The sequence below is a fragment of the Urocitellus parryii genome, chromosome 6 (assembly GCF_045843805.1).
Source record: "Urocitellus parryii isolate mUroPar1 chromosome 6, mUroPar1.hap1, whole genome shotgun sequence".
NCBI classification, from domain to species: Eukaryota; Metazoa; Chordata; class Mammalia; order Rodentia; family Sciuridae; genus Urocitellus; species Urocitellus parryii.
The window spans coordinates 187,061,944-187,084,664 of NC_135536.1; the positions used below are offsets into that span (position 1 = coordinate 187,061,944).

Genomic DNA, 22,721 nt, shown 5'->3' on the forward strand with positions numbered 1-22,721 from the left:
ATGGGTGTCAAGATCCATGACACAAAGCAACAGGGGCACCACAGGCGGCCACCAAGCTGCCTCCAGTGGTGCTCCTCGGCAGGGTCTGGGCTCTGTTGTGGCTCTATTTTTTAGTTAAACTCCGGGTGCCACAACTGTATTCACTTTGGAACTCACAGTGGGCTGTGATTCCACCTGGGAAAGGCTGCCTGATGGCCCCGTGTTTGGGGCACATGTTAGCTCACTCCTGACAGAACCCTCCTTCAAAGGAGACTCAAGATTTTGGTTAAACAAGGAAAAAAAAGTTTCCTGAATCACTCCCAGAACTGGAGATGGGCTCCATCAAGTAGCTGAGACAGAATGACGTCAAATGACGTCGGCTGACAGACCTCTCCAGTGAGGTGACCCCAGGATGCTGTCAGCTGGCACATTTTCTCTTGTCCCAGGTCTCATCTTTGTTGTTTATTTTCATTGTATCAGTTCTTGTGTTTATGCCTGACTTTACACAAAGATCCTAGTTTTCCATGTTTTTTTTTTCCTATAAACTTGACATTTATTTTACATTTTAAAAAAGTTAATTGTCTTAGTTTGTGTTGGTAAAAGAATACCACAAATTGGGCAATTTATAAGGAAACTTCTCAGAGTTTGGAGGTGAGGAAGAGAATTTCAAGGTGCTAGCACCTTGCTGCTTTGTCAGGCAAGAGCCTGAGCGCACGCTGCAGGCAGGGAACACACTCCTCCTATTAGGAGCCATTCTCCTGGGACACCAGCACTGACCTACTTGCCAGGGCAGAGCCTCCTGACCTAGTGGTCACTTCTTCACAGTTTGTTGCCTTGGGGACTAAAATTTTCAACACTTTGTTTTTTAGGGTGAATTTAAGAAAAGTAAGTGAAAAACAGGGAGGAGGTGGCTGAACGTGCACGCCCGGGAAAGCTATCATTAACTCTCCACACTCCACATGGGCAGGTGTGTGCTCTGCTCCCCCAGAGGCTCCTCTGGCATGAAGCGATCTCCAGTGGGGCTGGGAGGCAGGGGTCAGCTGGTCACTCTCAGGTGCATGTGCCCACAGGGCTTTCAGGCAGGCTTCACAAGGCCACATGCCCCTGCCACTGTCCCCCACCCACGCCTCCAGACCTGCAACACCACCTCGCCCAGCACCGTCTCGCCTGCAGCTCTGGGGACCAGCCCGTGCTGACGAGCTGCCAAGGCAGTGGTGCTGCAAACCAGGGGTGAGAGGAAAGCTTGGTAGCAAGAATGGGAGAGGCAAGTCCACATTCCATGAGCCCAGGGTGTCTCTGTCACATCTCTCCCCCTTCTTCTATGCTGTGAATTTTCTTAATAAAAATGTTTGAAAACATGAAATGAAAGAACTCAAAGTCTTTTGCACAAGGCTCAGGGCTCCATAGGTGCAGCTGTTCTCAACAGGCTCATGGGTGAAGGTTCAGTGGTAGAACAACTCCTGACCTTTATCACAGCAGCCAAGGGCACCTGGCCCCTTCCATAAGGGCAGCTACTCAAGCAACGTTCAGTACAGGAGCCTGCAGGGACGAGGAAGCTCCTCGAAGAGTCCAGGTACATTTTAGGAAATGTGTAAGCAAATACTTTAAGAAGCTTCATGATTTCAACAAACACTGGCTCGTCACACTTTATGTTCCAGATTCTGGGTGGCGGAGACATGAGCCCTGGTGTCTAAACTAGGATTCCCACCTGTGGGCACCCAGCTCCTTCACTCTGGGTTTCTGGCAGCCCAAGTCCAATCCTGGGTTTAAGCAAATGTTTCAAACCTGCCAATTAGAAAAACTATCCCCCCTTTGATGATGTGGATGGCCCAATCCTGGAAAATGACCACTTAACAGATTCATGACTTGGACTTGTCATTTTCAACCACAGCCAGTCACTAGCTCCTTAAAGAATGATGAAACTTAAAAGAATGATGCACCAAGTTAAAGCTGACAAGTCCCAAGTAAAGCTGGCCATGGAGATGTTCAAGCTTGGATCTCTCCACACATCTCTGCTTTCTGCTCCATCTTCACATATATATAGGGCCATAAAACCACAGGGCTGATTCACACAGGGAAGAATTAGCTCTGAATAGTTAACTTGAGAATAACAGGTTTCTTTTGATACCTGGGAATGAACCCAGGGGCCTTAACCACTGAGCCACATTCCCAGCCCTTTTTAATATTTTATTTAGAGCCAGGTTCTTGCTGAGTTGCTTAGAGTCTCGGTAAGTTGCTGAGGCCGGCTTTGAACTTGTGATCCTCCTGCCTCAGCCTCCTGAGCTGTTGGGATTATAGGCATGGCCACCATGCCCTGTGTACCTACTTTTTTACTCACTAAAAAATAAAATTTGCAGGCTGAAAAACAGGGGCCAAGAGTTAACAGGTCTAATTTATTCATGATCTACAAAGAATTTAAAGCATGGATTACAGGCAAACTCTTTTGGCAGCAAACTTTATTTCTACTGCTGCTTCTGAACAGGCAAATCCATCTTGGAACAGTACTGATGTCAGATCTCCACAGTCAGCAACCCCAAAGCAACATGGCATTCGCAGTGCTTGGAACCACAGGGTACAACAGCCTCAAACAACAAACACCGAGTTTCATTTTGGATACTTACCAGTCAGGGCATTTCCAGAGTGAAAGAGCAACCCTCAACATGACCACCACTGGGGGCACAAGTTCAGAGCAATTCCCACGCAGGGGACCTGGTTTTAACCTGAAGACCACACAAATGCCACCCATCTGGGCCTTGTAAGGCAGCCCACCAAAGTCCTGTCTCTTAGGAAGAGGACAGTTCCCACTTCAGAATGGCCAGGAAACTACCCAGTAGAGCCGGGGAGCACTGGGAATTCTAAAGGGAAGCAAAAGGAAAACCATTCCACTCTGCTTGCCAACACATGGAGGGACTGGGACATGCCACAGGGCAGGGGTGATCACAGCTCGGGATTCATTCTCTAAGGTGCGAGATTTCTCCATTTCCCAAGATGGGTGAAAATAACTCACAGCCCAGTGTTGATGCTGAGCAGGATAATCACTGCTGAGGACTCAGGGCAGGCAGGACAGGGGAGAAGGACAGAAAGAGCTAGCGGCAACCTTCAAAATATTTTATTACAAAATACAATACAGGGTTGATACTTGGTTTCCCCAAATTCTCTAACACATATGCTGCTGAAGGAAGCACAGTAAAATACCTGGCACTGCCCACAAGACTCTAACTTCTATAATAATTTTGTTCCCCTTAGAGTTATAAGAAAACTCTGCAGCAAGTAGTAGAACAGAGGCGGCAAGTTGCCGTGGACAGCTGGGCTGCCTGCTCAGCAGTGACCTGTGTCCTCCAGGGGTTGGAATCCACGTCCATGGCAGAGGTACCCATAGCTGGGGCCCTCAGAGCGGAGAGAAAACAACTCTGGACAACCAGAAATCTCAGGTTGCTACTTCTTATTCCTGGGCTTTAGCTCTTCAGCTGCATTACGAAGGAAAATGTAATTTTTCTTTTGGGGATTATAAAACTCGTGTCCCTAAAGAGGAAAAAAACACAAGGATCTTCTTACTAAAAGAAAACAGTCAACTTCTGTGACCCTTTTTATATGCTGGTTCCTGTGCTAAGTGCTAGAAGCAAAACCTCCCTGGAACAGAACAAACCAAGGTAGAGAGAAGGAGAAGTCACGCGTTAAAAGCTTTAGTCCTCAGAGAGAAGGCTAAGGGCCTGGTTCAGGTCCTTCCGCAGCATCCCACATAACTACGAGCAATACCACTGCACCCTCGAGTCAAGATAGCTCTGACCTAAGGGAGGGTGCAGCTGGCCCTGGGAAGCTGAGAAAAGCAGGGGTCCCAGGGTTGTGTGCCTGTTGGGGTGGGGGAGACACACTGCCTGGGGCTTGGAATGCCAGACGAGCACTTTGAACATCACCCCACAGGAAGGAATGGCAGCTGCCAAACTGTCAAAGAGGTCAGGGACACCAGCAGATCCAACCTTTAGGTAGAGCCAAGTGGGAGGGCAAGGCAGGCGACTATGAAGAAAGCATGTAAGCCCAGGCCTGGGAGAGACAGGTGGTCACAACTCACAAACTCTGCCACTTGTGCTGCAATGACATCCCAACAGGTATGCTTAGAAAGTTCTGGATGTTCACCATAACATAAAGTGAAGCTTTCTGAATGGCTACAGTCAAGCAGCAAGCTAATATTAATAGTGCTTGAGCTAAGAACTACAGAAAACTCCTGAGGTGGTGTTTTTATAACTTGACTGTGACCTATACAACCCAATGTGAGCTGACGTTAACTGCCTGGAAGAATTGCATCACAATTTTTAAGGAGCACTCAAAGCAGATAAGCCTTCTCACTTTACTACTTTTTTAAATGTTTGCACGGCGAGCAGAGCCCTGAGTGTGGCTTAAGGAGCAGCTGTGATGCAGCTGCTGGGCTAGGCACGGGAGACTCAGAGCAGAGCCCATGGCCAGGGCTAGGGGTCTCCAGACCCCAACCTCAGCCAGGTGGAGCAGCCAGTCCACATTCTTGCAAAGCTGAAGCTGTGGTTAGAGGGATGGCGGTGTGTCCACAACATGGAACACTACTTGGCATGGGAAATGACAGGATTAGTGATGTGACATGTGCCAACAGCACATTGCATTTCAAAACCTTGAAGCTGGGTAAAGGAAGCCGGGGGAAAAGAGTGTGTGGTGTGTGACTCTTATTACAAGAAATCCTAGAATGTGCATGTGGGTCTACAGTGACAGAAAGCAGATCCAGAGCTCAGTGTGTGCAGGGGGGAGGAGTCAGCACACAGGTGGAGACCTTGGGGGAAGATGGCACACTCATTATCTTGACAGGTGGTTTCAGAGGCATTTACAGACGTCGAAACTGATCAAACTGTGCACTTTGAACGCATGCTGCGTGCTCCACTTCAATCACACGGATAAGGTTACTTTAAAAAAAAAAAAAAAAAGCCCAAAGAGGGGACACACACAGGCTAGCCATGTGAAGAGACAGAACCTGTCACTGCCCAGCTCTTCTGAGGAGGTAAAACTAAGGTGACCTCAGGAGCACCAGCGGGTGCAGCTGGCCGGGCTGAGATCAGTGCTGTGGGGAGAGAGGTTAGCAGCCATGTGGGAACCAAGGAGCCTCAGGTGCACAAGGCCAGGGCTGGGGCCTCGGGCATGCAGGAGCATCTCAAGAACCTGGCTGAGGCGGGAAGAAAGCTGGCAAAACAGGCCCGATCAGCGGTAGGAAGAGGAACACAGCAGCAAAGAGCAGCAGCAGAGAGGCCGAGGGAGGAGCATGTGCACCACTGTGCCCGACATAGAAAGCAGCTTCTGGTGGACAAGGAAGGAGTCCAGGAAGGGATAGAAAGGAACAGAATGGGGAATGTGGAGGCAAGTGGCGAGGGTGGAGGGAGCTGGAGATGGGTAGGGGAGATGGAGGCTGGTGACCTCCCTGCCAGGAGCAAGGGTCAGGTGGCAAAGGGCTCAAAAGCTGCTCTGCAGCGGAGAGGTGAGAGGCGAGAGGCGAGGGAGACAGAACCACGAGTTGCAGAGCTGCGCTCTCCAAAGCCCACAGGAGCAGGCAGGGAGGCCAGCATGCCACCGCTCCTTCCCCTGTGGGACGCAGCCCTGGCCTGCGATTGACCACCAAACTTGATGCCTGGAAAGGCAGGCAGAACCGTAACAGCTCCTGACTTCTCCTGCCAAGGAGCAAACCACCAGGGCCGCCCAGGTGACAGCTCCATGCCCTGGCCTATGACCCTTCCAGAAACCACAGGAACCACCCCAGCTCCCAGACACCAGCCTCCTGCATGCCCAGGCCTCTGTGCTTAAGGAGAAAGCAGCTGGCGACGGCCTGCACTGGCGGAGCACCTCTGGGTGGGTCTGACTAAAGCCTGCACTGCACCCACAGCGCCTTAAAGGCAGGCCTACGAGTTCAGGGAGGTGACAGGATCTTCCCAAGGGGACAACAGCAACTCTGGAGAACAAAGTCACAGCTCAACTGCAGGCCTTGGCCAAAGCCTGCCTCTGCTGCCTTACACCACGGGGAGCAGGCGGGCACCCTCACCTTGGACCAATCATAGCTGGAAGCGTAAGCAAATATGTTCCCGTTGTGGTTGAAGCAGCAGGCGGATATCGGCTGATCTAACTGCTCGGAAGTCTTCAGCTTTGTTCTGGCGTCTTTGTCCCAGAAGCTGAACCTCCCATCGGATCCCACGGTTGCCAGGGTGCCATGAACAGGGTGGAATGCGATTCCATTTACCTGCAGAGGACGACACACAGTGAGAGCAGAGGCAGGCGCAGTGGAGAAGCAGGTCCGTGCCAGCACCTGCTTCCTGCAGGAATCAGAAGGCAGAAGGCAAAGTCGTCCCTCACTCCCAAGTCTCCTGGACCAACTGCCAGCACAGAGCTAAACCCTGCCCCCCCTTGAGGGCACAGAACTGACGTGTGCATCCGCTAGGAGCACCACAGGGCGCATCTCAGGAAAGCGCCTTTCTTCTTTATCAGTGAAGAGCAATTTGTTATTGGCTGTGTGTGAAAACTGTTGACCAGCACCCTCTCATGAAGAAGGTATGAGACACTTCCCCAAATGTCTCAAGCCTGCATTTCAAAACAGACTAAGAACAAATCAGACTATACGTTCATAAAAACAGAAAACTGAAACCAATGCAGAAGCCATTTACCCCCAGAGAACACATAAGAGGCTCCTCAGTGCTCTTGGGATGTGTCCTTTCTGACCCTGTAATCACTGGTGAGCCCACTCCAGGTCTGGATTCTACATGTCAAAGTTAAGTTTCTAGAGACATACCGCATAGATGTCCTGTGGAGCTGAAGTATTGGTTCCGTTGGATCGATGACATTTAAAGGTGAAGTTATCTTTGGCACTGAAAAACAAAGGCACATATAAGTCTTCCCTTTAAAAAATAAATCTTGAGTGAAATTTCCAGTTGACTGAATTCCACTTACGGATTTGGGGGGTTGATGTAGTGAATAGCAACTCTCCCCTCGATGCTCCCCAGGGCAAAGCCAGTCGGCTTGTTCTGTTTGTCTTTAAAAATAGCCACACAACGATGCTAAAGTTTGGGGGGGGGGGGAAAAGTACATTACCACTATGTAAATGTAAGACGGTCACCAGAAACCCCACTCTGCCATGATGAAGGCATTCCTGCACCGTTAGCACTGCTTTCTAACTTCTAAACTGCCACGAGATTCTGTGACCCAACTGTACAACTAACTGCAACTGTCCCTTCTCCCTCTGCCACCCTGGGAAGCCATATTCTCCCCAGTGGAGCACACTGGGGATACTGGCCGATGCAGGCACTGGCCCTGCTGGGCTGGCAGGTGCTCCCTTGGATCAGCAGCCATCACCAGCTAGGCTAGTGCCCCACAGCCGTGTATGTACTGCTATGACCTGTGTTTGTGTGGCTCCTCTTCTCCAGCTGGGCAGCAGTGCTGGCCAGGCCCACCTTAGGGGGCAACAGGGTGGAGACAGCAGACAGGACAGCATTTGATATATAAACTGAACATGCTACACAGTGACACAGCATTCTATTCTTTATCTCAATGAACTTGACCATTTTAGGCTATTATTAAAAAAATGAGAAATGCTGGTCAGGGTGTGAGGTAAAGGCACCTCATGCACTGCTGCAGGGAACATAAACTACCACAGCCACTATGGAAGGCAGACAGAGGCTGCTTAAAAACAAAGACTGTAACTATCACGTGCTCCAGCTATACCACTGCTGTGACCTATCCAAGAGAAATGACGTCCACATGCAGAACCATCCCTGAGCTGCCACATTTCCTGCAGCACTACTACTAGTGGCCGAGACAAGAATCGGCCGCAGTGCCTATCACCCAAGGAATGAAGAAAACATAGCATGTGAAAAGTAGTCAACCATGAAGAACGAAATCACGTCATCTGCAGGCAGATGGAAGGACTCGAGGACAGCATGGTAAATGAAATGAGCCAGACGTAGGAAGACAAGCATCATATCCTTTAAAAAGGCAGGTGGGCATGATCAAAGCATAGCATGTGCATGTATGGAAACATCACAGTGAAGCGCATTAATGTGAACAATTAATATGTTAATAATTATGGTTTTTTATCAAGCAGTTCCCACAGAAGCTGCCAGGAGAGATGTAGTTCCCAGAGGCTGAGGGGAGGGGGAACCCTGATGTGTACGCACTGCTACGAGCGTTAGAAGGCAGAAGCTGGGGTGTGCTACTGCGCAGCAGGTAACCACAGAGGCCACTATGCTGCGTCTCAGGAAGCCAGGGAGATGCTGGAGGATCTTACGTAAAGGAACAATGTGTGAAGACAGCACATCCTCCAGGCTCATCATGCTGTCACCACGGCAGATTGCCCTCCTTCTCCGGTGGCTGAAGAGTACTCACAGCATGCACACCGCGTTTCCTGCAGCCACTCACTTGGCTGGTGACTACGGCAGTGAACATTACAGCTTGAATCCTGGCCCCATGGTTGTAGGTGAGCACTCAGGGGCCAGACCACCAGGTTCTGCAGTGCTGACTCCACCGTGGTTTCTCCACCCTGCAGCCTTGCAGGAGTGCACAGGGCTTCACGTCTCCAGGTCCTTGCTGACTCGTCTTTTCACATTTTGGTAACTGTGGTCCCAAAGGTGTGAGGGGATGCCTCACAGTGCTCTTACTTGCATTTCCCAGTGAGAAGCCATAGTGGTCACCTTTCCCATACTCGCTGACCACATGCATGTCTTTTCTGGAACAATGTCCACTTAAGACTCAGTCCAAACTGGGGCAATTTTTTTTTTTTCTTCGAGTTGCAGGAGTTCCTCACACACTCTGGAATGTTACCCTGGACAGATACGTAACCGGCAGACGTCTTCTCCCACTGGTAGGTGCCTTCTTACCCGATTGCTTCTTTTGCTGCACAGAACCTTTCTGATTTGTAGATGTTCATTTCTTTTTTTTTTTTGCTTTTGTTCCCTATATTTTTGGTGTAACACACCCAAGAAATTACTGCCAAGCCAATGTCATAAAGTTTTGATCTAAGTGCTAAGAAGACTTGGATCAAATATGGTGGTAGAAGGGAGAGAAAAGAACAGATTCTAAATAGTTCCCAGGTGGAAGTAAGGGAGCCTGGTGATAAATGAGATAGGAGAGGAGAAAAGAAGGAGGGTGAATCAAGAATGACTTCTAGTTCCATCTCAGACAACCAAGCAAATGAAGTCCCACCTAATGAGATGTGGAACAAGTGCATCAGGAAGAACAGGAAGGAGTGGTGGAAGGGGCAGGTCCAGACCTGCCGGTGTTTACATGTATACACACGCACCATGGCACTGAGGGCCACAGCTAAGGAGAATCCCAAGGAGAGGAAAATATTTGAAAGGCGATGCAGAAAGGGGTCCTGGGTTTGGAGAGGGTGCTGCTGGATGGGGACCTCTGGGAGAAACAAGGGAGCTACTAGAGTGTGGGTGTCGTTGTCGGGAGCATAGTAGCAGGGTCTGCTGGGGACCCACATCTCTAGCCTGCAAGCATGACTGCGGACAGTGACGAATGGGAGATGAGTCTGGCTTGGAAGGTGGTCGCACAGGCAGAAGAGGGGGGATCTCAACATTCAGCAAAGAGCCAACAAGGAAGAGGCTGGCAGCACGGAGCCAAGGCCCAGTGGCTCATGAGCAGACCTGAGCAGGGGTCACACCACAGTTTCAGTTAAGTCATCAGTTAAGTTTGGAAGGGGACAAACACAGGCCATGCTAGACACCTGACCACGAAAGGAAACAAGTGTGCAGGTGAGCTGTAGGAGGACAGGGGTCAGGGAGATCTGTGCGGAGGGACGCATAGGCTTGGGCACCCTTTGGTGAAGAACTAAGAGCCAGAAGCTACAGGACAGTGAAAATAGATCATCTTTCCTGCTAAGCTGCAGGGCAAGGGGTGCTACCATAGAACTGGCCTAAGAACCCCACCTGACAGGGGAGGCAGGGAAGGATGCAGGTTCACAGACTCGCAAATCTAGCAGGAGGAAGACAAGGACCCTCCTTTATTCTCTGAACAGGAGAATTCAATCACTGAGACAAAGGCTAAAGGGAGCCTAAGGAGAACGAAGCAGGCCCAGCAGTCCTGTGGCCAGTGGGAAGATGAAGCCGCTGCATACAGTGTGGCTGCCCCTACTTTGGAAAGGCTGGCAGTTACTTCTAGGGATTTAAGGAGACACAGTCTTTGGTGAGTACAAAAGCTGGAGGGGGCCTTACAACCACGCGCACACGATGAAGGCAGAGCTGAGGCTGGAAGTGATGAACTGCCCGGGAGCCAACTCAGCAAGTGTGTGGTTTATTCAGCAGCATTTGGCCACCCACAGAAGACAGGTGAGGTGGGCTCACCCACGGATGGGTGGCTTTTACTCACCAAACATCTGTTTGTTTCCTTAAACTTACTCCCTAGGTAACTTCCAGGCTTTTAAAGCAGATACAGTTGTCCTCTATGCAGCACCATCCTGCACACAGCAGTGCTCAACACATGCTTCCTCACGGGCTTCCGCTTACCTGGTGCTTCAGTGGAGATTCTATCCTCCTGAATTCAGAGGGCTGGTTCTCTAACTGATACACGATCAGGCCCCTCTCTGCAGTCGCCACCACGGCCATTGGGTAGATCTAGGGAATGGAGGGAAACAGACACTGAACAGGAAGGAGCGGGCTTTTCTACTCACGAAAACCTCAACTTCTTAAAAGTTTAACTATTCAATGGCATCAATGTTTCACAAAAACCTAGAGAAACTATCTGTAGGCAGAACATTCATATATATTTAAGCCTTGTTTTTTAAAACCATAAAATATGTGAACATTTAGAAAATATTCTGAGGAACTGAGAAGAAATGATAATCACCTATACCAGGCCTTCAAAAGCTCACAGCTAACACCACGGCACACTCAAGTCTTCTGAGCCTTGTGTGTCTACACTGTGCTGTGAAACCCGTGTCCTCCACTCAAGCTGTGCTTTATGAGCATCGGTGAGGAACTCACATTTATCCGAGAACATCACAGTGGCTGCCTCGTGTTCCCTCAAACATGCCACAGCTCAGGGGGCGTGGTTAACTATGCCCACCATGTAGGTCCACCGGTCACTTTTAATGTTTCACTACATTATGTCAAGGGAAGACCATTTGTACCCATCATTTTTCTCATGATAAATTCCTAAAAAGTGGAATTTCTGGGACACTTGGTATAAAACTTTGGCTCTTGACTAACAGATGGAAAAAGCACCTCGGTTTCCATCTCAGAGACAGGACTGTGAAAACTGGAATCACATCACAAAATAACCACAAGTTTTGCTACCATTTCACAACAAATTCACAGTAGGATGGCACATACCTAGCTGCATATGTTTAAAAAGTGACCATCAGTATTTAGGAGTTCTGAACAAATGCAACCCCTAAACCAATTTAGGTGACTGGGGTAATTTGAACTATACCCCTTCCCCATATCTATTAATAAAGGAGAATTTTTCAATTACCTACTAATTGCAGGATGCCAGAAGGAAAAAAATGCTTTTTTTTTTTGGTGGTGGTGAGGTACCAGGGTTTGAACTCAGAGGCACTCGACCACTGAGCCATATCCCCAACCCCATTTTGTATTTTCTTTAGAGACAGGGTCTCAATGAGTTGCTTAGTGCCTCGCCATTCCTGAGGCTGGCTTTGAACTCAAGATCCACCTGTCTCAGCTTCCTGAGCTGCTGAGATTACAGGTGTGAGCCACTGTGCCCAGTGCTATTTTGCTATTTTAAAGAAAATAAAATTCCTTACCACATCGGCACAGTAACACCTCTCAGGGAGCTGCAAGACCATCATGGGAGTTGATGACCGGGTATCCCAAAACTAAAAGCCAAAAGGAGCACTGTGTGAGTGTTCAAGCTGAAATCTACCCAGGGAAGAATTAGGTCTGCCATGCCGGGGCCATACACTCCCTCTAGCATACTGCACCTTCAGTGTCTTATCCCAGCTCCCGGTCATCACGCAGCTATAGTTTGGAGCTTTGATCCAATGTATGGTCTTAACAGGTGCATCATGCTTTCAACAAGACAAAAAACAAGCAGATCAATGTAACCTAACAATGTGTTCGACACTTCTAGAGATTCGAAGAAAAGGAACTAATTATCAAAGGATATTTCAGTGCTTCCCCAGGACCAAAAGTAGTCCATCTGACACAAGAGCATAGACCCACCTTCCATTTTACAAACTTCAATTTGACTTACTGATAACTAAGAGTGACAGCATGGCCCTCCCTGGGGAGATATGCAGAAATGGCTAGTGAGAACCACGCCAGTTTTACACATGTACCAAGGAGAGATGGAGAGGCCCCAGCATGTGGCACTGGGACTTCAGTACACGATGCTGTCCTGAAAACACACGGTTGCCAAGAGGCTCTGTGAATGCCCCTAGGCAGGCCCTGAAGCTGCAGGTTGCCTGCCTTCATGACTGCTGCTGCCCCTTCCTGGCATTCTTCATGGGAGAACCTGCCTGCTACAAAAGCTAGACATGCTTCAAAAGCTCTGTGGGCACGTGGAGGTGTCCCGCTTACTTGAGGCAGTATTTCCAGACCCTGAAGACAGTGCCTGGCACATGGCCACTCAGTAAACACCTGAAGAGCAAGCAAGCCAACGCAGCTGGTGAAAGACAAGTCACACACAGGTGTAGGGAGGCCACATGGCCATGCTGAGGAACACTTCTAGCCCTTGTCTTTATAGGTTTTAATGCCACTAACTCCTGATGGCACCACCCACACATACAGGGAAGACACATGCAAAAGGCTCTAGGAAAATACTACGAACAACAACAAAAAAAGGCCAAAAAACATTATTTTTGTGCTAAGAACTTTCTAGTACACTTAAATCTGATTGACTTTGTACACTCTCATTGTTCTTTTCTATAGCAGGGAATTACTACAATCATCACAACCCTGGGCAGCAGTCCTATCCTGCTGATTTGCAAAGGGCTTGTGTTACCTGTGCAATCTGTATTGCCTGGTTACTATTGAGGTCCCACATTTTGGCAGTTTTATCACATGATGCTGTAAATACTTTGCTCCCATCCTAAAATAAAATGGAGAAAAATTAAATCTATGTAAATTCAGATACTAGGTTGAACATTTGTTTTCCAATTTTTATTTTTCCAATTATTTGGGGGCCACCATACTGCAAGCCATAGTGTCATAAACAAAACACACTTTCAGCTCTAGCTTTATATTTTATTGACCTAAGAAATAATATATTAATAGAATATTTTAAAAATCCACCAAATAACACTTAAAAGTTATATAATGAAAACTAAATCTCATCCCTTAAAGGCAACTTTGGTCTACTTTTAAAATCTTTTTCTATTTGAGAAATTTAAGCCTTCAGAAAAATTACAATAATAATACAAAGTGTTCCAGCATAGGGGTGCACGCCTGGAACCCCAGCAACTTACAAAGCTGAGGTAGGAGGACCACAAGTTTGAGGCCAGCCTGGCAACTTAGTGAGACCCTGTCTCAAAATTAAAAACAAAAACAAAAACAAGGGGAAGGGATACAGCTCAGTGGTCCCCAATGCCAGAAAAATAAATAAATGTAAACATTTCACCGAGATTCACCAACTGTAAACATATGCCACACTTACTCCGCCTGCCCCCACCCAGCGCATGTATTCACACTCTCTCTCTCACACACACACACACACACACACAGTTAGCTTGTTCAGCTCTATGTCTAATGGCACTCCAAAGTATGTGTGATAAAACTACACTAATTTATAAGAATCGCTGGTATAAAGTGCAAACTAGCTCAAAACATCAGCAGTCACTGACTAATGATAAACTCAGAAACAGAAGCCACGGAGCAGGCCTACCCTAGCACTGCTTAAAAGAGCTACGTGCATCTGTGGTGAATGCTTGAGGCTGGGCTCAATTAAAGTGCACTCACAGGAGCAGGCAAGGGCTGATCGGGCTCACGGCCAAAGTCTGCTAACCCCTGGCCTAGGATATTTCACTTCTGGTGTCAAAGCTCACAGACTTTCCACTCTTCCTTGGCAAAAATTTCTCCCCTTTGAAGCCACCACTTCTCCATCTGAAAAAGAGGGGAAGCCTGTCCCTCATTCCATGAATGAATTTACAGTGGTGACACCATAAACCTTAGATGCAGAGCAATCTGATGACTAGACAGGAACACCTCACACACAGATCCCAGCTCAGCAATGAAGAGGAGGAAGTGATGCCCCCACCTGGATGACCTCCGAAGTAGCAGACTGAGGAAGAGGCTAGACTTACAGTTTCCAGTCTGTACAATCCCATGTATATGACATTCTTAGAAAGCAAAACATTTGGGGACAGAAAATAGATCAGTGGTTTCCAGGAGCTGAGAGCTGGGAAGGATCTGACTACAGAAGGGCAGGAGGGTATCTGGGGCTGAGGGAATGTTCCACAACTGAACATGGTCTTTGTTCCTCAAAACAAAGCTAGACCTCAAAGGTTCAGTTTTACTATATACCTAATAAATAAATGTCTGAAAATAACCTAATAAATCTGGTCAGAAAAGACAGGAACAAAGCTTGGAAAGGGCCTGGAGGCCTGGCTTCCTTAGCGTCATGTACACCTGCCTCTTGCTTCTGCTGGGTTCAGGAACCAGGCAGCAGGGGCAGGAGAACAGGCAAGAGCCAACCTGCTGCCAAGGTGGCCAGCCCTCCACAGCAGCAGCTCCTCCAGAGCTCAGCTGTCCCTCCCAGGGAGCAGCACAGGTGCCTTGCCTCCCATCTGTTGCCTTGCCAATGGTCCCTTCATCACTACGCTCTCCTCAAATATGAAAAGAGGGAAAAAGAAATAAGAAAAAAGAAAAGCTCAGAATAAATGTGTGCAAGTGCTTATATTCAGGATCTTAGGAGGAGAAAGAAGTTGAAAACTGATACAATTCAAATATCTAATAACAGAAAGTATTCTTTTTTCCCCTCTAGGTATTTCTGGAATAATAAAATCTCTGATTTTAAAACATACACTTAGGGCTGGGGTTATGGCTCAGGGGTATAGCGCTCGCCTGGCACGTGTGAGGCACTGGGCTCGATCCTCAGCACCACATAAAGATAAAGGTATTTTGTCCGCTTACAACTAAAAAAATATATTTAAAAAAAAAAAAACCCATAAGCTTATGGTGTGTTTAGATACAGGAAAGGTTTCAAGAAATGATATAATTTCTTGCTCCAGGTAACATATCAACAAAACAGTCAGGCGCGGTGGCACACACTGTAATCCCAGTGGCTCTAAAGGCTGAGGCAGGAGGATCATGAGTTCAAAGCCAGCCTCAGAAATGGTGAGGCCCTAAACAACTCAGTGAGACCCTGTCTTTAAATAAAATGCAAAACAGGGCTGGGGATGTGGTTCATGATTAAGTGCCCCTGAGTTCAATCCCTTATACCCCCTCCCAAACAAAACAAACATATCAACAAAACAAATGGCTTTAATGCAAGCAAAGCTTCCAGAGAGAGTATCTAACTGAAGTTAACATTAAGAGTGACAATGAATTACTATTCACTGTTCAGTGCCATCAAGCATATCAGACGCGGGACACCTGACTTGTGTTTGTGTTATAAACTTTTGTGTGTCACACAGCACGCTATGTAGAAGAGAATGTGGGAGATGGATTGGAACATACATCACTCCAGCAGACGTCCAACACGGGTCCAGTGTGCATCTGCTGGGCTTTTGGAATGGTCTGCCCACTGTCCTGAACTTCCCAGCAGCGAACCTGTAAGAACAAGACCAATTAAAGCAAGCGAGGCAACTCGTGAAGCACTAGAAGCACTGTTATCCAGGAATGATGTGGTACGATTTTTTAAATAATTAATTTGTTCTAATTTGTAAAGAGATAGGTTAATAGTTCATAGTGTCTTTTTTTTTTTTGGGGGGGGGGTGCTTGGAATTGAACCCAGGGCCTTGTGCATGCAAGGCAAGCATTCAACCTACTGAGCTATATCTGTAGCCCCCTATAATTTATACAAACTCCTCTATTAGTCTAATCATGTAATTTTTAAGAACAAAGCCATCAAAATGCATATAGAAGGAGCTATTTTCCTACTTCTAAGCTATTAAAATATATAAATCCTATTGCTTACATCTAAAACTGCAAGTAATTTCCTCAACACATATATGCGATATCTTTTAAAGCAGAAGTAGAGGCCCACTCTTGTAATCCCAGCTACTTGGGAGGGTGAGGCAGAAGAAAAGAAAGCTCAAGGTCAACCCTAGGCAACTTAGTGAGACCCTGTCTCAAAATAAAAAGGGGTGGGATATAGCTGAGTGGTACAGAGGCTGTGGTCCAATACCCAGTTTTGCAAAACTAAATACATAATGTATAAATAAGAATAGACTATCAATCATAACTATTTAGAAAATCAAAACTTAAGTGGAAATTTACCTTTCTACTCTGAATGCTTTAACTTTTACCTCACTTTTCTGTTTACAAAAGTAATGCAATTTACTTGGAGATGTCATAAATATGACTCCTAGTTCACAATTGGGATGTAGCTCAGGGATAGAGTGCTTGCCTAGCATGTATGAGGTCTTGGGTTCAATCTCTAAGCACCACAAAAAAACAACCAATCAAAAAGCACACCACTCTTTACAAAAACTACATATAAACTTGCCCAACCTTGACCTCCCTCTTCCCTAGTCCTTCCCTCATCCCCCACCTGTAAGCCAGTTTGCTCTTCCAGAAACCTTGAAAGTGGTATTCCATCCGTTGAGCACATAATTGTCACCACTGCTGAAGGCAAAACCTTTCACATCTTCACTGGCACAAAGTCAGTCTTTAATGAGGTACTGTCAGGCAGCAGTGACACAGCCCCGATCTCCCTGTGCACCCTGGCTGACCACTTGTGGAAAACGGGCCAGCTGTTCTGCTTCCTAAGCCTCAGCATCCTGACTCATAACATGGACACAATAAGCACACAGTGCTTCTCTATGTAAGGACTAATTCCTTATCAGATTTCCTTCTCAAGTCCTAGGACAATCAATGGGACTTAAGGATCTCTGAGAAATACTGCCAATTACTACCCAGAATGTTCCAATTTGCATACTACTAGCAGTACAAGAAAGGCTGAAGCTTACCCTTGCCAGTACTATTAGTCTTTAAAATGTTTTGTTGGGTAGAAAAAAATAATTTATCATGTAAATTTTTCTCTTAGTGATATAAAGGTGGCTAAATGGTTTCAGTTTACTCCTTTTGTGAAGACCCTCTTCACATCCTGTGCTTACTATTCTACTAACTTTTATCATTCTTTTTTGGACATTATGATTAATCTTTCTTTCTGAACACAATGGATAATTATAATGTCTATGCAGGATTGGTGCTATCATCTAAAATTGAACACAGGCCTGAAGCACTTTCAGGACACAAAGAAAGAAATTGTGTGCATCAATGTGGGTAACATTCTTCTCAGTGAATGGTACTCTTGGTTTGGGAATATGCTTTAACATACTGGACTAGAGTAGGAAATTTTGAGCAATGCATAATGATATCTCCATTCAGAAGGGTTCACAGTTTCTATGCCAGTTTCTTGAAAAAGACCATGTATATAAGTCTTAGTTCTGATCCACTCACTTGGTACAGATTGGAGTTAAGGAAAAGCCAATTTTATCCATACCAAGATAGGATTAGAGAAGATGCATTTAAGAAGCACTCACATCATTAGCCCACGATCCTGCAATAAGAAAGTTCCCCGGTAAGGTTGGTGGGCTAAAAGACAGACAGCCGATGCTATCATCAGGAGAAGATGTTACTTCAATATCCTGGGGAGGGAAAGTCAATATTAAAATGTACACATCATCACAATGTCAAAACTGCTTTCCTTCTCACTGAACTTGCCATGGTGGAATTTCCTTGTCTCAAGAACTCAGACCTTCCCTTACTTTGATCAAATAAGCCAAGGAAAGTACTAAGCCCTCTGGGACTATAAACAGCACACTAAATGAAAGACCCCAAACCTTTTCTACATGGTGGCCCCCAGTTCACTCTTGCTCCAAGTGATCCTTCACATCTATTACCCACCTCCCACCCCACAGAAATGCTGATCCAACAGTCCTCAGCTTGGCCCTGAGAATCTGCACTTCTCACAGGCACCTGGGTGATTATAGAGACCTGACAAGTCAAGAGGGAACCGGACACTAGGCCAGGATTCAGGTATTTCTGGGCTCCAAGGTTCAGGAAAACTGGGCTAGACAAAATTCCAGAGCTTTCATTCCAAAGGAGGATCCCCAGCCATTTGTTTCTCCTGAGGTCACAGATGTAGGAAACCCTGTGAGGCCTCATGCAGTACCTTCATAGGGTTGTGATTGTCTGTGGTTGTGCTGCCAAACATGCTGGTCCCGCCAGTTCCAAAACCTGAGGTTGTTCCGAACAGACTCATTTTGTGTCTAAACAATAAAATGCAACATGTTAAGGAGAGGTCTTTCTTAAGTAATAAAATCCACTAAGAGGCAATATATAAAGATCTTAAGTCACAGAAAGAAAATAGTGGATTCATGCCAGGCTCCTCTCTTCAGAAGAGATCTAAAAATGCCTAAGTGGACTAAGCTTTATGAGGGGCACAGGGGCACACACCTATAATCCCAATGGCTCGGGATGCTGAGGCAGAAAGACTGCAAGTTTAAAGGCAGCCTCAGCAAAAGGCAAGGTCCTATACAACTGAGTGAAACCCTGTCCCTAAATAAAATATGTGGCTCAGTGCCTCTTAGTTCAATCCCCAGTACCCCCCCCCCAAAAAAAAAAACCTTCTATTTTAGAACAGTTTAAGATTTAGAGAAAACCAAAAAGACAGGAAAATTTCCATATGCCTCACATCCAGTTTCCCCTTTGGTATCTGATAGAGTATGACACATTTGTCACCACTAATGAACCAATACTGACATGGTACACCAGGGCAGTTTTCAGTTACCAGCTAGGAAATAAATCTGCTCATTTAAATAGTCAGAGACACTAAGCTCCACACCAGAGATACACAACAGAAAGGACAGAAGATCCCCACATTTCAGTTCCCCATCTGGGGGGAGTTCACTTTCTTCCCAGTGCTGTGCTCTGGTCAGGTCAACATCTGCATGAAGTCACCTAGAAAAACAACCAGTCCTAGAAGGGACTCAATAACTATATTTAGTGGTTTTTAAAAAGTAATCCACTTTGGTCCATTTGAATTCCAAAAGGTTTGGCATTAGGTCACAGACATATACCTAGAAGAATCTCCACTGAGTTTTTTCCAGGGCATAACTAGCAGGCCCACCAGAGTCTGAATAGAACCTCTGCCACTCAGATTAAGCTGGAACCTTAATCTCACCAGGCCTCATTTTTCTCACTGCAAACAGAGAAAAAAATATTGTATATTCTCCAGGTCTGCAAGAAGGATCAAATCAGAATTTGCAGAAAGTGTAGTGCCTAGCACATACTAAGTACAATAAGCAGTTTTTCCTTCTTTTTCTTCCTTTCTAAGGAGAAAGTCTATGCATAATTTCCTAAAGATTTCACATACTTTGATACTATGTTTTCAATTGGTTAGCAAATCTTTACATTTAGAAGTCTACCACATCAGTCATCTCTCCAAAAGAAGCCTAACGGCTAAGTGACATACTGATTAATGAGGGCAATATCCTTAAACAGGACAACAGAATGGAGAAACTGCAAGGAACTTGGGGAAGGCATCTGAGTTCCCTGGCTTAATGAAAAAATAAAGTGAAAACATAATAGGTTAGAGCAACAGCTATGGGCATATCGACATTTCAGAAGGCAACCTTGTGAAAGGACATGGTGTTTGCCAACTGCATCTCTGCTCCAAGATGTAGAGATGCACTTGAAGCATCAGTTAGCTACAGGATCAAACAAGCGAAGGAATCACAGGGCTTCTGTAACCAGGGTCTGGGAACAGTTTTGTGGCTTTGGGAAAGTTCTTTAGTTCTGACTTTTTCAACTGTACATAAAGACACTAATATCTATTTCACAGAGTAATAAGTTAAGGTCAAGCACATCATACTTGAAACACAACAGGCTGTTAACAAATGTTGTTTCTGACCCCACCCCACCCCCCAACAGTCAGGTTGCCATCAGGGATGGACTTTCAGGACTCTAGGTAATAGTCACTCAACCACTTATCACCTAGTATGAGCCACATGCTGTGCTGGGCAATGGGAACCCGAGAAGTTGAGAGGGCATGTACCCAACGTGTCAATCTCTTCCCTGCTGAACCCCAGCCACAGATCTGCTGGCTGCTTCTGCCCTGAACACAGGGTGCATCCTACCAGTGGTCCTTCAGACCCCAAAGAATGGCTCACCCTCCCCCCAGCCCCCAGTTGCCTCCCTTTGAATCTTCACGTTCTAGTCCAAAAGCTGCTTCCTCAGACTGTTTTGAGGTGATGGAAATGTTCCCAATTTCGTCAAAATGTACCCTTTAGCTGGGAAATTCACGTCCTGTAAGTTGGACTTCCATGAAGCTGTCAGCCCTGTTCTTTTTAAAAATCATCCCCTCGGCGGCTTCCCTAATTTAACATTTCCAACTTTCTGCCACACCCCCTTGTTTTAGTGGCGGCGCCCGGAACCGATTTGCGTTTTCTGGTTTTTGGTCCGTCCCGAGCTCCAGGAGCGCACGCAGCTGCCTGGGTCCTTCCCCGGGCGCAGCGGTCCGGCAGCACGGAGCCTGGCCCGGGGAGTGCAAACGCACACGCTGGGGGAAACGCGCGGCAGGGAAGACCAAGGAACAGACCTGCTCCCGACAGCGGCAAGGGCGACGAAGCAACCTGCGAGGGAGGCCTTTGTGCAGAGGACCGGTCAGGAGAGCTTCTGCTAAGAGGCGACGTGTGCCTGATGGAAGGAAAAGGCGACAACGCTGCCATTAACCCCGGGAGACCCTCCCCGGGGCCTCAGTTTCCCTACAAGGGCAACGACGAGACCAGGCCCTAGGCGACCCCCGAGGCCCCCTCCGGCCCGGCCGAGCTTCGCAGAGCCTCTGCCCAAGCTCGGCCAACAGGCGGCTCGCGCCGCGGCCTTGCAGCCAGGCGCACCCCTCAGGGGACTCCGGCCTCCGCGGGCTGCGAGGCGCTGCAACGGACGGCTCGGGGCCTACCTGAGAGTCGCCGCGGCGAGCAGCCGGGGGCGGGCCGCGGGTGGACCCGAGGAGCCTGCAGACCTGCTCTGGCGCGGAGGAGCACTGGCAAGGTAGCCCGGGCAGAAACACCGGGAGCCCGAGTCTCCTCCAGTTGGTGGTAGAAACAGCCCCAATTACCGCGGAAAGACAGCGCATGCGTTCCGGAGACACTTCCGGTTTCTCCCGGAAAGCGCTGAGGAAATCGGCTCCTCCTTCCGGGGCGGTGGCTCAAGCGCAAAAGCGTCGTTGACGTCGAGAGGAAGTACTTACATTAGCAGTTTGCGAATTGGCGGTAAATTGGCGGAGCGGGGCATGTTGCCGAGCAACCGATTTTGTAAATTGGCCGACCAGGCTAGTGGAAGGTAGTTAACTCTCGGCTTGTGAATTAATTCTCGTATTTGTCGTGATTAAAAGTCTAAAAAAAAGCAAAGGTCTGATTACTGCCAGTTAATGTCCAGGACCTGGCTGGGGGAGACCCCCTGCGCGATCCTCTCCGCCCTCGGGGGATAACCGGGCCTGGAGTCCAGGTTCTTGATTAGGTTGCCGGTGCGATGTCACGCGAAGGCTCCTGCCACCGGTAACGCTCGGTGGAAACGTCAAGGCGTCGGGAGACAAGGTGACTGCGGGGTTAGGTGAGGGTCCTGCCGTCGGCGTGGGGTGAGCCTCGCGGACGCAGAGCGGTAAGCGGCCCACTGCTTGAGGCCAGGCTGCTGGTGTGGCGGGCGTCCAGGCGGAGGGAGCCTCGTTGTCATGCCGACCGAAGCTGGCGGTCTAGCACGCGTGGCCGTGACCTCAGTTTGCTTGATTTCTGAAAGGTCACATGACAAGTTTCAGCTTGGTGACTCCGTTTTTGACTCCGTCCGTCTGCTCTGCCGGCCCAGTGCAGGAGTTCAGTTCCAAAGAGGGGCCACCTTGAGCTGAATTAAGAAGGAGCTGTGGGTCCTTTGGACCCGTGTCCACTGTGCCCACTCAGAGAAGCACGGGACCTTCGGCCCAGTTCACTACTCGGCCTGGTCTGCATGCCGTGACCGCCTCAAGCATCCCCGGGATCCGTGGGATCTTGGTGTACGCGCAGATTCCGTCGGAGAGCCCACATTTGTGCCAGAAACTGAGATTAGACTGCAGTTTTCCCAGCCACAGGGCTACTTACAGATGACAAAATGCTGGCGGCTCACTTTTCCCCTAGAAGGGAAGATCTATAAAATTTGTATCCATGGACTATATAGGCGAAAATAATTTTAAAGCAAAATAATTAAAATTAAATTTTTATTGTGGTCATCATTCACATTGGCAAACTTTTCTGCCGTTTTTACACAGGTGGATATTTATGAATGATAGTTTATACTCTGTTTTTAGATGAATAGAAACTGAGTATGTTTGTAATTTTAGAATAAATTATTTATATTTTAAATTATATAATTTTGAAATTTTAATTAAAAAGTTCTAATATTTTGGCCTAAGATTTCTAATCACCTTGTTTGCAAAGTGTACACACTGAGTGTTATCTGTACCAGGAATTGGGACATTCAAAGCGGTTTCCTGTCAAGAAGTACTCAACATGTAATTCCTTGGTGATTTTCCCCAATCTCTATTTTTGTGTTTCAGATTGTTCCACTCTGTTTCTTTTAAAAAAAAAAAAAATG

The 22,721-nt window shown here is 47.3% G+C and overlaps 1 protein-coding gene across 2 annotated transcripts; it reads right to left on the minus strand.

The window, feature by feature from the left end:
* Positions 1-2,484: 2,484 nt before the first annotated feature.
* Rae1 (ribonucleic acid export 1) lies at positions 2,485-21,241 on the minus strand. 2 transcript variants are annotated; one of them, XM_026406786.2, is made up of 14 exons: positions 21,058-21,241; positions 20,698-20,795; positions 19,178-19,299; positions 18,271-18,367; positions 17,639-17,743; positions 15,609-15,701; positions 12,937-13,023; positions 11,915-12,001; positions 11,738-11,809; positions 10,482-10,589; positions 6,928-7,034; positions 6,770-6,845; positions 6,029-6,223; positions 2,485-3,501 (listed from the first exon to the last, which is right to left on the minus strand). In XM_026406786.2, the coding sequence occupies exons 3-14, from the start codon at positions 19,210-19,212 to the stop codon at positions 3,415-3,417; spliced, it is 1,149 nt and encodes a 382-aa protein (XP_026262571.1). In that variant the 5' UTR covers positions 19,213-19,299; positions 20,698-20,795; positions 21,058-21,241; the 3' UTR covers positions 2,485-3,414. The 2 variants fall into 2 exon arrangements, with proteins under 2 accessions (XP_026262571.1, XP_026262572.1); XM_026406787.2 differs by lacking the exon at positions 19,178-19,299 and having other exon boundaries at positions 21,058-21,240.
* Between the last annotated feature and the right edge of the window lie 1,480 nt (positions 21,242-22,721).

What these genes read in the sequence shown, in the direction of transcription:
- Rae1 (XM_026406786.2), bottom strand. Translation starts at nt 19,212, where the DNA reads ATGCCCTGGAAAAAACTCAGTGGAGATTCTTCTAG. An exon ending in ACAATCACAACCCTATGAAG is followed by an intron (nt 17,744 to 18,270) that starts GTACTGCATGAG and finishes TTCCCTCCCCAG; the next exon opens with GATATTGAAGTAACATCTTC. An exon ending in CTCCACAGGACATCTATGCG is followed by an intron (nt 6,224 to 6,769) that starts GTATGTCTCTAG and finishes CGTCCTCTGCAG; the next exon opens with GTAAATGGAATCGCATTCCA.